This window comes from Scomber japonicus, chromosome 4 (assembly GCF_027409825.1).
Source record: "Scomber japonicus isolate fScoJap1 chromosome 4, fScoJap1.pri, whole genome shotgun sequence".
Taxonomy (NCBI): domain Eukaryota; kingdom Metazoa; phylum Chordata; class Actinopteri; order Scombriformes; family Scombridae; genus Scomber; species Scomber japonicus.
The window spans coordinates 33,818,877-33,836,043 of record NC_070581.1 but is presented as its reverse complement, the minus strand read 5'-3'; the positions used below and the strand labels follow the sequence as shown (position 1 = coordinate 33,836,043).

Below are 17,167 nucleotides of genomic sequence, written 5' to 3'. Positions count from 1 at the left end.
TACATTCCTCAGATCAGCCACTGTTTGACTGAACCCTCTCACACTGTTACAGTAATGAGTCTTTATAACAAACTGCTGAACCACAGATCACTCATAAAGATCAGTCACAGATACACATAATTAATCCTTAATGAAGCTTTCAGAGAGCAGAAAGAGTTTGTTTTTGTAGTTTTTATGAGAAAATAAATCTATATAATGATCCAATGTTACACAAAACAGGAGAACAAAACTAAACTGATCATGTCTGAAGGAGCATTTTTTTAAAATTTTGGATAAATATGGGTCTAACACACTACAAACATGTTTTTAAAAGTTCTTTGTATATCATGGGTCACATGAGGGGAAGTCATCACATTTCAGACTAATGGAAAAAGTATTTTTAAAGCTCTCACAGCTGTTTATAAGATATTTTTGTTTGTTTAACACTTTTTAAAGTTTTTTTAACTTTTGCAAAAGTCTTCGGCCAACATCATACACACAGAAAATACAGGAAATATGGAGACAACATTTAACATTAATTATTAAACATTATTATAATTAAGGCTCCATTGCATTTATGTTAAAGAGAGCCAGGTTCCTGCTATTGGTCCAGTCTAAATACTTGATCTTGATCTCATGTGGGCCGAACCATTAAAAAGAAGGAAGGAAGGAAGGAAGGAAGGAAAAGGAGACAGGAAAGGAAGATGGAAGGAATGAGCGAGGGAAGAAAGATATAATGGATGGACAGGAAGGAAAGTAAGGGAAGATGGTAGGAAGGAAGGATAGATAAAAGGAACGAAGGAACGAAAAGAAGACAGGAAGGAAAGAAAGGGAGGAAGGACAGAAGAAAGGAAGTAAGGGAAGATGGAAGGAAGGATAAAAGGAACGAAGGAACGAAAAGAAGACGGGAAGGAAAGAAAGGGAGGAAGGAAATATGGACGGAAGGACAGAAGGAAGGAAGGAGGGATGAAAATAAGGAAGGAAGGAACGAAAAGAAGACAGGAAGGAAATATGGAAGAAAGGACAGATGGAAGGACAGAAGGAAGGAAGGAGGGAAAAAACGAAGGAAGGAAGGAAGGAAGGAAGGAAAGTGGGCCGGATATCTTCAGTTGGTTCCATAATATATAAAACTAGTAAAATAACCCTTGAATGAGAAGCTGTATCTAAACATCACTTCCTGTATATCCTGTCATTCATAAACAACAAAAACACAACCCAGTAACCATGGAGACGGCTCAGCTGTTTGTCATGACGTTAGTTTATTGCCATTGGTTTGGTCAGTGGTGTTGGTGAGTGAGCACAGTGATCACAGTGGCGTACAGCATGGAGACCCTCACAGTGGAGGGGTCAAAGGTCAATGAAACACAGACGACATCGCCGCCGGGGACTCGACGTTGACTCTTACATCGACTCGGCAGGTTTTTGGCTGGTGGACTCGTCGACGTCGAGCCCCCCCGCCCCCCCCCCTGAGCGGCTCCTGTCGTCACTATTGTTCTAAACACACACGCTACTCGTTTAAGTTTAAGCTACTTTATCAGCTAAGATCGATTGTCCTAATCTACACTTATGGATGGAAGACTGTGGTATACAGGAAGTCACAGAGACACAGGTACAGTAAATAACCGACATTTGGATGGATGAGGTCACCGCTGAGCTGAGTCTGGGCTGCAAACCAAGACGGGACTGAACTCTCTGATCGGACCGGAATGTGACAAATGTGAGTCAAACTTTGATATCATTTGTCGTTATAGTTGATCTAGTTTTATATATTCAGCTTATTTCAATTGTTTTTCTTTGATTTCTCTTCATTTTCTTTGCATAATGTTCAATTATTAGTTCATTTTCTATCCTATAGTGGAGATAATCAAAGAAAAATAAACCGATTTGCAGACGATGTTGTGATTTCTGTTACAGGAGAAAACAACTTTAAATCATGATTAAGTTAATATTTCTATTACTTAGCTTGATTGAAGAGAATTTCCAATTAGTTTTGACTCAATTATTCATCCTGACAAACACTAAATACCACATAATGTCACAATTTCCACATTTTTAACTTCTAATTGAGCTCCTCCAAGTTCGTTATGCTGATCGGACCCTGTACAATCCCAGAATGTGACAAATGTGAGTCAAAATTATATTATTTGTGGTAATAGTTGATCTAGTTTTATATATTCAGCTTATTTCAATTGTTTTTCTTTGATTTCTCTTCATTTTCTTTGCATAATGTTCAATTATTAGTTCATTTTCTATCCTATAGTGGAGATAGTCAAAGAAAAATGAACCGATTTGCAGACGATGTTGTGATTTCTTTTACAGGAGAAAACAAGTTTAAACTCATAATTAAGTTATTATTTCTGATTTAACTTGTTTTAAGATATTTTCCAATTAGTTTGCACTTAATTATTCATCAATAGAAATCACATGATGTCACAATTTCCAGATTTTTAACTTCTAATTTTGAAACCATGAGTCGCTTCATGTTTGTTATGCTGATCGGACCTGAAGGATTCAAACTGAGTCAAATTTTGATATTATTTGTCGTTATAGTTGATCTAGTTTTATATTTTCAGCTTTATTCAATTGATTTTCTTTGATTTCTCTTCATTTTCTTTGCATAATGTTCAATTATTAGTTCATTTTCTATCCTATAGTGGAGATAATCAAAGAAAAATAAACCGATTTGCAGACGATGTTGTGATTTCTGTTACAGGAGAAAACAACTTTAAATCATGATTAAGTTAATATTTCTATTACTTAGCTTGATTGAAGAGAATTTCCAATTAGTTTTGACTCAATTATTCATCCTGACAAACACTAAATACCACATAATGTCACAATTTCCACATTTTTAACTTCTAATTGAGCTCCTCCAAGTTCGTTATGCTGATCGGACCCTGTACAATCCCAGAATGTGACAAATGTGAGTCAAAATTATATTATTTGTGGTAATAGTTGATCTAGTTTTATATATTCAGCTTATTTCAATTGTTTTTCTTTGATTTCTCTTCATTTTCTTTGCATAATGTTCAATTATTAGTTCATTTTCTATCCTATAGTGGAGATAGTCAAAGAAAAATGAACCGATTTGCAGACGATGTTGTGATTTCTTTTACAGGAGAAAACAAGTTTAAACTCATAATTAAGTTATTATTTCTGATTTAACTTGTTTTAAGATATTTTCCAATTAGTTTGCACTTAATTATTCATCAATAGAAATCACATGATGTCACAATTTCCAGATTTTTAACTTCTAATTTTGAAACCATGAGTCGCTTCATGTTTGTTATGCTGATCGGACCTGAAGGATTCAAACTGAGTCAAATTTTGATATTATTTGTCGTTATAGTTGATCTAGTTTTATATTTTCAGCTTTATTCAATTGATTTTCTTTGATTTCTCTTCATTTTCTTTGCATAATGTTCAATTATTAGTTCATTTTCCATCCTATAGTGGAGATAATCAAAGAAAAATAAACCAATTTGCAGACGATGTTGTGATTTCTGTTATAGGAGAAAACAACTTTAAATTGTAATTAAGTTATTATTTGTTATTACTTAGCTTGATTGAAGAGAATTTCCAATTAGTTTGCACTTAATTATTCATCCTGACAAACAATAGAAACCACATGATGTCACAATTTCCAGATTTTTAACTTCTAATGTAACTCCTCCCAGTTTGAAACCATGATTCATCCCGAGAGACTCCGCTCTCTGTTTGCAGCCCAAACACAGGGAGAGTTCCCACCAGAGGAGAGCGCCCCCTGCTGCCTCCATCTCTAACAACACCCAGCCTGAGGTCACCTCCCATTACAACCCTGGTAGGTCAGAATGGGTTCATACTAGTCGAGGATGTTCTGGGTCGCTGCTGCTTCTCTACTTTTGGCAATGTTTTTGGCTATTAAACACTTTCAAAACAATGTCAAAAAAAAAGATCTAGAATAATAATGCACAGTGAAACTCTGCTATGAGTCCTGACAACAGACAACTGACTCCAGATGGGTTTTTGCTTTGTGGGGTTTTTTCTGGGGCGGGGGGGGGGGGGGGGGGGCAGACGCTCTCCTCTGAAGGAAACCAGCTGACGGTGAAGTTTGTTGGACAGTATCGATGATCAGAAACCTGACAGACGATCAGACAGACACACGACATCCTGTTGCTTCATGGGTAATATGCATAGACTGTATAGAAGAAATGGACGTAACATCTGTGACGTCACCCATTGGTTTGTGGACTGCTGCCAATAGTACTACTTATATGGGCATGAGGCGGGGCCATGGGCAGAGCAGGGAGGTTGCTATGGTTACGAGGGCTGGATCTCGAGGACATTGTTCAATCAACCTGTCAATCAGGACGTGGCCACGCCCTAATGCATACCCTGCTTTATCGTCACATATAAAATCAGGGAGGCTAAAATGTCCCAAATGAACATCATACTGCATTGAAGAAGGCTTTAAACTAGCGATTGAGACCATAAACACATTTTGAAAACGTTTACTGAGGTTAGAAATCAAGTGAGAAGTTGGTGAATTCTCCATTGACTTGTATAGAGACGGTCGCCCCCTGGTGGCCTTTTGATAGAATGCAGCTCTAAGTTACTTCCTGGTTGGCCTCATTTCTCCCCGCCTGGTAATATGGGTGTAATTGTTTAACTTGAACTCTTCCTCAGGTCATTAAAAGCATCGTGTCGTCCGTCTGATCGCCTTAAAAAAAAAACTCTCAACCTGAAGCTTGGACTCTTTGCATAGTAATACTCCTTCCTCCCGTCTCCTGCCGGTGACATCACTGCTGCTCGGCGCTGGAGACAGACTGATGAGCTCAACCCTCCAATCATCACGTGATTAAACAGCATCGCTCATTTATACACAATGACTGTATAAACACACTCGTGGACTTTATTATAAAAGATTTGAATATAAAAGTATTTGGTGTATTGGTTGTTATCTGTGTAGGAGATGTATTTCCTCTACTACAGCGTAACGATAACTTCACATTTTGATTTGACAGCTTCCTCAAAATCCTCAAAATATTATAAATTTCTGTCCTGAAATATTATTATGGCTTTTCTCTCGAAGTCTAAATTTAAATTTATATTGAAACTCTTTTATCAGTCTGTCTCCAGCATTCAAACCCCTTTAAAAAAAACAGCTTAATAATCACATTCATTATTAAAATACATCTCTGGACAGTTTTTCAGCAGTGAGTCACGATTCGCAGCAGCTTCACAGTCTCAGACCAACGATACTGTCTCAACAAAAGGTTTTTTTTGGCAGAAGAGCACAACAGACGAAATGACACAAAACAACATTTTGGTAAATGTACATTTCTTTTTTTTTTTTTTTTTTTTTTTTCAAGTTGTTGTCAAGTTTTTTTCTTAAACGTATAATTTTGTTCTTGTGTCTTAAATGGCTGCAGATTTGTACTTTTTTTCACCTTCTGACCCTCCCAGGCTCAAAGTCCAGAGACGACGAGACGTTAAAATGTTTTAAAAAATATTAAAATGATACAACATGTTGATTTAAAAATAATAAAAGAGTCTACAATTGAAATGTCAGTTTGATCAGAGTTACAGTTTCTATGAAATACTGCCTCAGGTTAGTTTTATTAGTGTAATAATACTTCTTAGTGGCACCTTTTCATCTCTAATCTTTACTAGTTTTATTAATCAGTATAAGTAATAATCTCTGTATGTCATCAGTGTCGCTTCACACTCGATTTAATATCCAATATTTCATCAAATATATGTTTAATTTTATTTTGAAAGGGTGTGTGAACCAGCTTTTAATCATCTCCACTGAGCTGATTGGCTAATTGGTTAACGAGCCGAGTTACAGCTCATTTAACCCTCCTGTTGTCCTCGAGTCAAGGAAGGAAGGAAGGGAAGGAGGGAGGAAGAAGGAAGGAAGGAAGAGAGGGAGGAAGGAAGGAAAGGAGGGAAGGAAGGAAAGAAGGAAGGAGGGAGGAAAGAAGGACAGAGGAAAGAAAGAGAGAACCAGGGAGGGAGGAAAGAAGGAAGGAAGGAGTGAGGGAGGAAGGAAGGAAGGAAGGAAGGAAGGAAGGGAGGAAAGAAGGACAGAAGGAAAGGAGGAAGGAAAGGAAGGAAGGAAGGGAAGAAAGAAGGAACAGTCAAAACAGACGGGGTCCCGGGAGGAACCGGGAGGACGACAGGAAGTTTAAATTGATTTTCCATCTATTATCTATTATCTATATTCTCCAGTTCCTGTCTGTTGGTTGCTGTCTGGAGGCTTGCACTGCCTTCTGGGTAATGTAGTCATACAGTTAATAGATGTAGTGCTGTATGTTGTAGGTGTCTGTACTCCAGCAGCTGATCTACTCAATACAGCTCAGACAGTACAGTACAGCCTCTCAGACACAAACCCTAACCCTCCGCCAAAATAAAAGTATGTGAAAGTAGATTTAATTTAATGACTTCGGGGGAAATAATAATAATAATAATAATAATACTTATAATGATAATAAAGTGTGAATGTGAGCCGTGGGGAGTCTCAGAGAAAAAACACTGATATTCATTAAAACACACAGAGAGAAAAATAAAAGCTAAAATCAGGCTAAAAAAAAAAAAATCATCTAAAACTAAAACTCATAAAACACTTTAGCACTTTGAAAATTAGAAATCAAAAAAATAGTAAAAGAAGAAGAAAAAGAAGAAGAAAAAAAAATTAAAAGAGATTCCCTTTCGTAGTGTGTTCAGAGCCACACGAAGCCTCAACAGCCTTAACATCACTGCATCGCAGCAAACCCGCCAAAATAAAAGCCCTGCCCCTCGCTGCTTGTTCACGTGAGCCGGTCAAACAGCTGCCTGAAGGCCTCGCAACACCAACGCATGTTAACAGCTTTTATATTTATATTTATTTCAGATTTAAAGCCACTAAAAGGTGATTCTTTATTTAACAGGAAGTCAGTTTTTCCTTTTTTTTTACATTTTTAATCCGCAATTTTTCATCTTGAGCTGCTTTAATTTGAAGTTCATGACATTTTCATTGGTGTTGGAGTCTTCAAAGCTGCAGCGTCAGACGGGACAAAGAGGGAATTTAATTTTCTCCCCCCCTCGCCCGCCGACAACGAAGGAGCGTTGACGCCGCCGCTCAAATGTTTGCATAAGAAGCTGAAACAGGAAGTAGTTTGTTTTTTTCTTTTCTTTCTTTCGTAATGAGGAAGTGAGGTAGCCTGAAGCTTGAGTCGGTCGCAGCCGGCGTCACATCGCTCCTGTTCAACCGGCTCCAACGTGAACAATCAGCCATCATCATCATCATCATCATCATCATCATCATCATCATCTTCACAATCACATACTGCATTAAAATATAGATAACACCCAAAGATATTCAATATATATATTTTATACTGTATGTATAAGCAAAATAAAAGCCTCCACAAAATAAACCTCTGAATTATTTTACAATATGTAAAACAAAACACGATTTTTTTCTAACACCTTTACTTTGAAAGTGCTAGCAACATTAGTTTTTTTTTACAACAATGTGCAAATGTATGTTTTATTTTTTTTTTTAGTATATTTTACATTCTAATCAAGAAGATGTTTGCCCCCTCTTCCCCCCTTCTCCCCCCTCCCCCTCCCCTCCAACCCTCCCCCTCTTATGATAGGTGGATGGTGAGTGGTTGCTAGGAGACAGAGTTGTAGACACGCCCCCCCTGCAGACTACTGATTGATTGGTGGGATGGTTTTTTTTGGGGGGTTTGGCTCGTTTTTTACCGCACGGACTCTAAAAAGTTTAAGACAAACGAACGTAAGGCAACGCTTGGCATCACGCTGAGTCCTCCAGCTTCTCCGGCAGACTGCAGGTAACACTCCTGGGGGGGCGGGGGTGGTGGGGGGGGGGTGAAGAGGAGGGGGCGGGGGTTAGTGGATCTAAATCAGAACCAACAACAGCCTTGTTTCAATCTCCTGCAGCTTTTAACGACTTCCTGCCTCGAGGTTTTTTTACTCTGTGAAGCACCGAAAAACTTGAGACACCGCCAAAATAAGAGCGTATAAACCTCCAGGAGTCCTATCGACTCCCTACTCTTCTCTTTTCATGTGCTTGTGATTGAGCTCTTTCTTTAAATTTCTTTATAAAGCACTTTAAATTTGAATCTTTGTATTTGCAAATCATTATTTGAGTCTATTTTTCTTTACTTTCTTTTATTTTGAAATAATTGGCTTTTCTTGTTTTTTCAATTGTCCAATTTTCACTATTTCTGATTAGTTTTTTTTTTACATTTTATTATATTTCTATGCTTCCAATTCTTCCTGTTTTGATATAAAGCACATTGTATGACATGCTCTCTATAAATGGAGCCTCATGTTATAACATCTCGTAGCTGTGTTAGTGATTCTCAGACAGGCTGGATTATATTTATGGAGCTGAATAATAAACTATATTTGGCTACTTAAATCTGACACTAAAGGAAACTTTTATGGCAATATTCAGTAAAAAAAAAAGAAAAAAACACCTTTTATAAACGTAACAAGGCTTATTAATCGATCTGGAAACCAACCACAGTGTTATCGTCCAATTACAGTTCAGTATCTAACAAAAAAAAAGAAAAAAGAAGAAGAAGAAGAAATCTGGCACAAATGTTGAAATGGCAACTTTTCAGGTCAGATTTGGTGGAGCCACTGAGGAGGAAGAGGAGGAGGAGGAAGGTGTGATGATTTTGGCGGGAGGAGCACAGCGTTAACGAGACTGAAGAGACAAAGAAGAAGAAGAAGAAGAAGAAGAAGAAGAAGAAGAAGAAGAAGAAGAAGAAGAAGAAGAAGAAGAAGAAGAAGAAGGGTTGAGATTGGCAGCCGTGGAGGTCTGGGATTGGGACCCTGCTGGTCTGAGGTCAGCAGGGTTCGTATCGCTCCGTTTGGCACTTCAGTCGACGCGGGGACGAAGAACAAAAGCCCGACCTTTGACCTGATTCTCACACAGGACCATGACCTCACTTCCTCTTCCTCTTCCTCCTCCTCCTCTTCCTCCTCTCTTCTCTAGGACAGGAGGAGGAGGTCAGATAGAGAGCATTAAGGGGTTAAAGAAGGAGCTCCAGTGTGATTTCAGTCTAAATATCCAAACCTCACTCAGCTGATTAAAGAGTCTCTGTTTATGATGGAGGTAACCATGGCGATAAATCAAGTGGGATGTGACTGACAGGATGTAACCATGGCGATAAATCAGGTAGGATGTGACTGACAGGATGTAACCATGGCGATAAATCAGGTAGGATGTGACTGACAGGATGTAACCATGGCGATAAATCAGGTAGGATGTGACTGACAGGATGTAACCATGGCGATCGTCAGGTGTAACCATGGCAATCGTCAGGTAGGATGCAACTGACAGGATGTAACCATGGCGATAAATCAGGTGGGATTTATCTAACTTCCACATCAATGTCAGCTGATTTATATTGTTTGATGTGCTGTTGTTTAAAAATGAAAATGCATTATTATTTTTATTTTTATTATTATTAATATCATGATTATTAAGGATAACTCACTTTTAGATTAAAACAAATGAACCTGTTAAGGATCTTTGAGGCTAAAAAACAGACTAATATTCAACAGAATTACTTAAAATGCAACATTAAAATATCAGTTTATTATCACATAAGATTAATAAAATAAAGAAGCTATACTGAGAGAATGTTTACTGGCTGGTTTTACCTGATAAATGATGATTTTTAATAGTAAATTGAGTAATAAACTGATCATTTTTTATCAGTTTATCAGTTTTATTGTTTATAAATGAACTTTAGCTGCTTTAATAAAGTTGTTTCTGTTGCTTTGTTGTTTCCAGAGTTTTCATTCATCCCTTTGTTTTATTAATAAAATGAGGTTTAGATAAATGAGAGTTGACTGAATTCACAGTGGAGCCGTCCTTTAGTGAGTCGAGCCTCGGTGGGTCCAACAGGTCAGAGGTCAAAGGTCAAACAGGAAGCTCACGCTGCTCAGGACTGAGTGGATGGATCAGCTGGTGATTCACAGTATTCTTATTATTTATTATATTTAAATATATTTATTATAGCAGGACTGGAAGGAAAGAGAGTCGCGGCGATATGACGACACCGACTTTACGTCCTGCTCAGGTTTTTTTTTTTTTTTTTAGGATCGAGATGAAAAGAGAAGCTTCGACAATCAAAGTGTCTCATAAAGTGCTGACGAACAGGCGTTAAAGACGTAAGACTCAAGCTCGTTTAAAAAAAAAAACTAAAAAACAACCCAGAACAGTCTCTGATGATGCGTTCAGGGACTCTCTGAGCTCAGGGGTTTGGCTTCCTGGCAGCGTGATGCGTTCAAGGACCTCTTGGTAGCTCAGGAGAGATCGAAACCAGCTTTTTCACTTCAGTCCTGCTTCCAGATTGTTTTGTTTTTTTGTAGTAAAAGCCACAAAAATAGGAAGAGGAGGTTGTTTTCAGAGCTTCTTATAAAATCTGCTGAAGTGTTGAAGCTTGAGACTGAAGATCAGAGCGTTTCCTCGATCGCTCCCGACGAGTCCCGACGAGTCCCGACGAGTCCCGACAGTCGCAAAAATAACCTCTGGTGAGTTTTCTGGGGTTTCAGTCAGTCCGTCTGTCTAGAACTCTGTCTTTAATAAAACATCCAGTACACCTACACAGCTCCATAAAGTGTCTCAAATTTAGAAAAGGTTCAATTTCAAATCAGATGTTGCAGGAAAAAGGAAATAAAATCAGTTTAATCAGCGTTTTACTTTTTTTAAATAGCTGCTGTGGATGTTTCATGTTAGTATGATGAGTGTGTGTGTGTGTGTGTGTGTGTGTGTGTGTGTGTGTGTGTGTGTGTGTGTGTGTGTGTGTTAAAAGGTTATATCCACCCGCCGACCCCCCCCCCCCCCCCCCCCACAAGAGACAAAATTGCATTGATTACTCCCACATCCAACGTTTAGATGAAGGGAGATGTTCAGCAGCTTTTATTTTGAAATGGAACACAGTGAGACTTCCTCTTCAGCCCCTCCAGGTTTTTTTTGTGTGTTTTTTTTTTTTTGGGGGGGGGGGGGTAAAGGAGGGGGGGTATTTTTGCATTAAATTTGGGATTACCCACTGCATTTCCTGCAATTAATGATTTTCAAAATAAAGTCAATATGTACATTTTTCCTTTAAAATCGAAGCCCTTCAGCCAGTGAGCTGCTGGTTTTAATCACAATAGTTTGTCTTATTCTGAAGGAAGGTAGGTGCATTTCCTGTTTCCTGTTGTTGTTTCCTGTTGATGATGTCATAATTTAAAAACCCCGCCCCTTCCTGTTCCTGGAGGAGCTCCTTCGTTCCCTTTATTCCATCCTGTACAGGTTGAGTAGAGATCCTCGTCAGCTTTTGGTCTGCATGGTGGAGGATGAAAATCAAAAATCAAAAATCAACCGATCCGGTAAAAAAAAAAATTAAAAATTAAAAATTAAAAATTAAAAATTAAAAAAGAGCGACGGATGGATCCTTTCTGAGGCGTGCGGTGCTGAGCGGAGGTACGTCTGAAGGTTGTGTGCAGTGAGGTGGAGATGAGGTGGAGGTGGAGGGCCGTCTTGTTGTAGGTGGGGGGGGGGTGGATGGGTGGATGGGTGGGGGGGGGGGGGAGGTCACATGACGCTCACATGACGCTCTCGAAGATGATGACCTTGTTGTCGTCGGTGCCGGGGGACAGAGACGTCAGAGACTTGATGTCGGGGGCCATGTAGTCGAGGTGATGAGCCCCCCACACGGGAGTCGTCAGGTGAGCCCAGCGCTGCAGACACAGAGACAGGAAGCAAGGGTCAGTGAGACAGGAAGCAAGGGTCAGTGAGACAGGAAGCATGCAGACAGGAAGTTATTATAGGTTTATGTTTCCTCTAGTTTTTATTTTTATTTCAGTTTAGTTTTAGTTTGGTTTTATTTTGAAGGAATTAACTAGTTTTAGTGAGTTCAACAAATGATTAAGTGGTTTTTATTTTGAAGGAATTGACTAGTTTTAGTTTTGTTTTATTTTGAAGGAATTGACTAGTTTAAATTTAGTTTTATTTTGAAGGAATTGACTAGTTTTAGTGAGTTCAACAAATGATTAAGTGGTTTTTATTTTGAAGGAATTGACTAGTTTTAGTTTTGTTTTATTTTGAAGGAATTGACTAGTTTAAATTTAGTTTTATTTTGAAGGAATTGACTAGTTTTAGTGAGCTTAACAAGTGATGAAGTAGTTTTAGTTTAGTTTTATTTTGAAGGAATTGACTAGTTTTAGTGTAGTTTTATTTTGAAGGAATTGACTAGTTTTACTTTGGTTTTATTTTGAAAGCATTGACTAGTTTTAGTGAGTTTAACAAGTGATGAAGTAGTTTTAGTTTAGTTTTATTTTGAAGGAATTGACTCGTTTTATTTTGGTTTTATTTTGAAGGAATTGTCTAGTTTTATTTTGGTTTTATTTTGAAGGAATTGACTAGTTTTAGTGAGTTAGGTACTATGAGGTAATCTGAGGTACTATGAGGTAATATGAGGTACTATGAGGTACTATGAGGTAATCTGAGGTACTGTGAGGTACTATGAGGTACTATGAGGTAATCTGAGGTACTATGAGGTAATCTGAGGTACTATGAGGTACTATGAGGTAATATGAGGTACTATGAGGTACTATGAGGTACTATGAGGTACTATGAGGTAATATGAGGTAATCTGAGGTACTATGAGGTACTATGAGGTAATATGAGGTACTATGAGGTACTATGAGGTAATCTGAGGTACTATGAGGTACTATGAGGTAATATATGAGGTAATATGAGGTACTATAAGGTACTATGAGGTAAAATCTGAGGTACTATGAGGTAATATATGAGGTAATATGAGGTACTATGAGGTAATCTGAGGTACTATGAGGTAAAATCTGAGGTACTATGAGGTAATATATGAGGTACTATAAGGTACTATGAGGTAATCTGAGGTACTATGATGTACTATGAGGTAATATGAGGTAATCTGAGGTACTATGAGGTACTATGAGGTAATATATGAGGTAATATGAGGTACTATAAGGTACTATGAGGTAAAATCTGAGGTACTATGAGGTAATATATGAGGTAATATGAGGTACTATGAGGTAATCTGAGGTACTATGAGGTAAAATCTGAGGTACTATGAGGTAATATATGAGGTAATATGAGGTACTATAAGGTACTATGAGGTAATCTGAGGTACTATGAGGTACTATGAAGTAATATGAGGTAATCTGAGGTACTATGAGGTACTATGAGGTAATATGAGGTAATATGAGGTACTATGAGGTAATCTGAGGTACTATGAGGTAATATGAGGTACTATGAGGTACTATGAGGTAATATGAGGTACTATGAGGTAATCTGAGGTACTATGAGGTAATATGAGGTACTATGAGGTAATCTGAGGTACTATGAGGTAATCTGAGGTACTATGAGGTAATCTGAGGTACTATGAGGTAATCTGAGGTACTATGAGGTAATCTGAGGTAATCTGAGGTACTATGAGGTAATATGAGGTACTATGATGTAATCTGAGGTACTATGAGGTACTATGAGGTAATCTGAGGTACTATGAGGTACTATGAGGTACTATGAGGTACTATGAGGTAATCTGAGGTACTATGAGGTAATCTGAGGTAATCTGAGGTACTATGAGGTAATCTGAGGTACTATGAGGTAATCTGAGGTACTATGAGGTACTGTGAGGTAATAATCTGCGTGTGCTGACCTCTTTGAAGGTTCCCTTGGCTCTGAAGAGTTTGTAGAGGACGCTGACGGGGATGCAGAGCATGGAGGACAGAGCCATGCACCAGCCAATCACCTCGCCCCACCACGGGTACACGTATGAGTTGTTGTAGGTCAGCGGCTTATAGTTCGCCAGGTGGAACAGGAAGATGCCCTGCAGAGAGGAGGAAGAGGAAGAGGAAGAGGAAGAGGAAGAGGAAGAGGAAGAGGAAGAAGAGGAGGAAGAGGAGAGTTTAGTTTGCACAAGTTAAAATTTACACTAAATAATAAAACATGTTGTATTCATCATATTATATAAAATGTTCTTCCTCATAAGATTAATTAAAGGAGGAAGGAAGGAAGGAAGGAAGGAAGGAAATAAGTAGGAGAAGGAAGAAAGGAAGGAAGGAAGGAAGGAAAGAAAGAAGGGAAAGAAGTAGCAGAGTGAAGGAAAGAAGGAAGGAAGGAAGGGAGCAAGGAAAGAGAAAGAAAGGAAGACAGGAAGGAAGGAAGGGAGGAAGGGAGGGAAAGGGAAAGAAGACAGGAAGGAAGGAAGTAAGTAGGAGAAGGAAGGAAAGAAGGAAGGAAGGAAAGAAGGAAAGAAGGAAGGAAGGAACGAAGGAAAAGAAGTAGGAGAAGAAAGGAAAGAAGGAAAGAAGGAAGAAAAGAAGGAAGGAAGGGGGGAAACAAGAAAGGAAGGAAGGAAGGAAGGAAAGACGGAAGGAAGGAAGGAAAAGAAGTAGGAGAAGGAAGGAAGGAAAAGAAGTAGGAGAAGGAAGGAAAGAAGGAAGGAAAAGAAGTAGGAGAAGGAAGGAAGGAAGGAAAAGAAGTGGCAGAGTGAAGGAAGGAAAGAAGGAAGGAAGGAGTGTATGAATGTGTATCTGTTAATGAAACATGATTCTAATGATTATAAAGTCTCTGTTATAAACATGTTTCACCATGGAAGGAAGGAAGGAAGGGAGGGAGGAAGGAAGGAAGGAAGGAAGGAAGGAAGGAAGGGAAGAAGGGAGGAAGGAAGGGAGGGAGGGAGGGAGGGAGGGAGGGATGGAGGAAGGGAGGGAGGAAGGAAGGAAGGAAGGAAGGAAGGGAAGAAGGGAGGAAGGAAGTGAGGGAGGGAGGGAGGGAGGGAGGAAGGAAGGAAGGGAGGGAGGGAGGGAGGGAGGAAGGAAGGGAGGGAGGGAGGAAGGGGGGGAGGAAGGAAGGAAGGGAGGGAGGAAGGAAGGGAGGAAGGGAGGGAGGGAGGGAGGAAGGAAGGGAGGGAGGGAGGGACGGAGGGAGGAAGGAAGGAAGGGAGGGAGGGAGGGAGGGAGGAAGGAAGGAAGGAAGGAAGGAAGGGAGTGAGGGAGGGAGGGAGGGAGGAAGGACCCACCATAATCATCTCTGTTATAAACATGTTTCACTATGCTGACAAACAGAGGAGGAAGGAAGAAAGGAAGGAAGGAAGGAAGGAAGGGAGGGAGGAAGGAAGGAAGGAAGGAAGGGAGGGAGGGAGGGAGGAAGGAAGAAAGGGAACATGTTTCACCATGCTGACACACAGAGCAGCTGTGGTGAGTTGGAGGTTATGGGACGTAATGTGGAGATGATTAAATGATTCTCTGTGTGTGTGAAGTGGGAACGAGGAATGTTTCTACTTCCTGCTTCAAGAATCACATTTGGGAATAAGATTTAATGTTTGAAGCACATGAAGAAGAAGAATGTGAGTGAACGGAGCCGGAGCCGCAGAAACGGAGCCAGGACCCGCCCAACGCTATTATCTGTTACAGATGTAGAAAGGAAGGAAGGAAGGGAGGAAGGGAGGGAGGAAGGCAGGAAGGAAGGGAGGGAGGGAGGGAGGGAGAAAGGAAAGAAGGAAGGGAGAGAGGGACAGAGGGAGGGAGGGAGGAAGGAAAAAAGGAAGAAAGGGAGGGAAGGAGGGAGGGAGGGAGAGAGGGAGAGAGGAAGGAAGGCAGGGAGGTAGGGAGGGAGGAAGGACCCACCCAATGCTATTATCTGTTACAGATGCAGGAGGAAGGAAGGAAGGAAGGAAGGAAGGGAGGGAGGGAGGGAATGAAAGATGGAAGGGAGCAAGGAGAGATGCAAGTAAAAGAAGGAAGGAAGGAAGGAAGGAAAGATGGAAGGAAGGGAGCAAGGACAGATGCAAGTGAAAGAAGACAGGAAGGAAGGAAGGAAGAAAGGAAGGAAGGGAGCAAGGACAGACGCAAGTAAAAGAATACAGGAAGGAAGGAAGGAAGGAAGGAAGGAAGGAAGGAAGGAAGGAAGGAAGGAATGTGTGCATGGATCAGAGTATTAAACATACAGAAATGATGATGTTGCATTTTTCCTGTGACCTTCTATTTTATTACATGCTATACATTATACTGTGTGTGTGTGTGTGTGCGTGGGCGTGTGTGTGTGTGTGTGTGTGTGTGTGTGTGTGTGTGTGTGTGTGGGCTCTCACTATGCAGACACACGGAGTAATAAAGGACCAGCACCACTTCATCCAGGGAAAAGGCCGGTAGCCAATCATACGAGCTACATCGTCCATGAAGCGGTCAGCACCTGCAGAGAGTTATGACATCATCAATCAAACAGGAAGTGACACGCGGCCATGAAGACTGCACTGCAGCAATCTATAGCATGATGATGTAATGTCCTGTAGAGCACCCTCTGGCTGAATGTTACGTAATACTTTATTACATCCATGGGTTAAAGGGTTAGAGTAGGATGGGAGGGTTAGGAAAGGAAGGAAGGAAGGAAGGAAGGAAGGAAGGAAGGATGGAAGGAAAGAAGGAAGGAAAAGAAGTAGCAGAGTGAAGGAAAATAAGTAGGAGAAGGAAGGAAAAGAAGTAGGAGAAGGAAGGAAGGAAGCAAAGATGGAAGGAAGGAAGGAAAAGAAGACAGGATGGAAGGAAGGAAGGACGTAGGGAGGGAAGGACGGAAGGAAGGACGGATGGATGGACGGAAGGAAGGAGGGAGGGAGGGAGGGAGGGAGAGAGGGAGGGAGGGAGGGAGAGAAGGAAGGACAAAGGAAGGAAGGAAAGAAGGAAGGAAGGGAAGGAAAATAAGGAAGGAAGGATGGACGGAAGGAAGGAAGGAGGGAGTGAGGGAAGGAGGGAAGGAAGGAAGGACAAAGGAAGGACAAAGGAAGGAAGGAAGGAAGGAAAAGAAGTAGGAGAAGGGAGGAAGGAAGGACAAAGGAAGGAAGGAAGGAAGGACAAAGGAAGGAAGGAAGGAAAAGAAGTAGGAGAAGGAAGGAAGGAAAGAAGGAAGGAAAAGAAGTAGCAGAGTGAAGGAAAATAAGTAGGAGAAGGAAGGAAAAGAAGTAGGAGAAGGAAGGAAGGAAGCAAAGATGGAAGGAAGGAAGGAAAAGAAGACAGGATGGAAGGAAGGTGAAGGAACGTAGGGAGGGAAGGACGGAAGGAAGGACGGATGGACGGAAGGAAGGAGGGAGGGAGGGAGGGAGGGAGGGAGAGAAGGAAGGACAAAGGAAGGAAGAAAGGAAGGGAAGATGGAAGGAAG

At 40.3% G+C, this 17,167-nt stretch overlaps 1 protein-coding gene across 1 annotated transcript in view; it reads right to left on the bottom strand.

Moving 5' to 3' along the window:
* Nucleotides 1–11,545: 11,545 nt before the first annotated feature.
* The window catches only part of slc6a8 (solute carrier family 6 member 8), a 6,744-nt gene continuing 1,122 nt past the window's right edge, over nt 11,546–17,167 (bottom strand). Inside the window, exons 2-4 of the mRNA XM_053318108.1 lie at nt 16,107–16,207; nt 13,674–13,844; nt 11,546–11,712 (exon numbers count right to left, since the gene is read on the bottom strand). Of these exons, the coding sequence (XP_053174083.1) occupies nt 11,578–11,712; nt 13,674–13,844; nt 16,107–16,207 (407 nt within the window). The 3' untranslated portion in view covers nt 11,546–11,577. The remainder of the gene's footprint in view (nt 11,713–13,673; nt 13,845–16,106; nt 16,208–17,167) is intronic.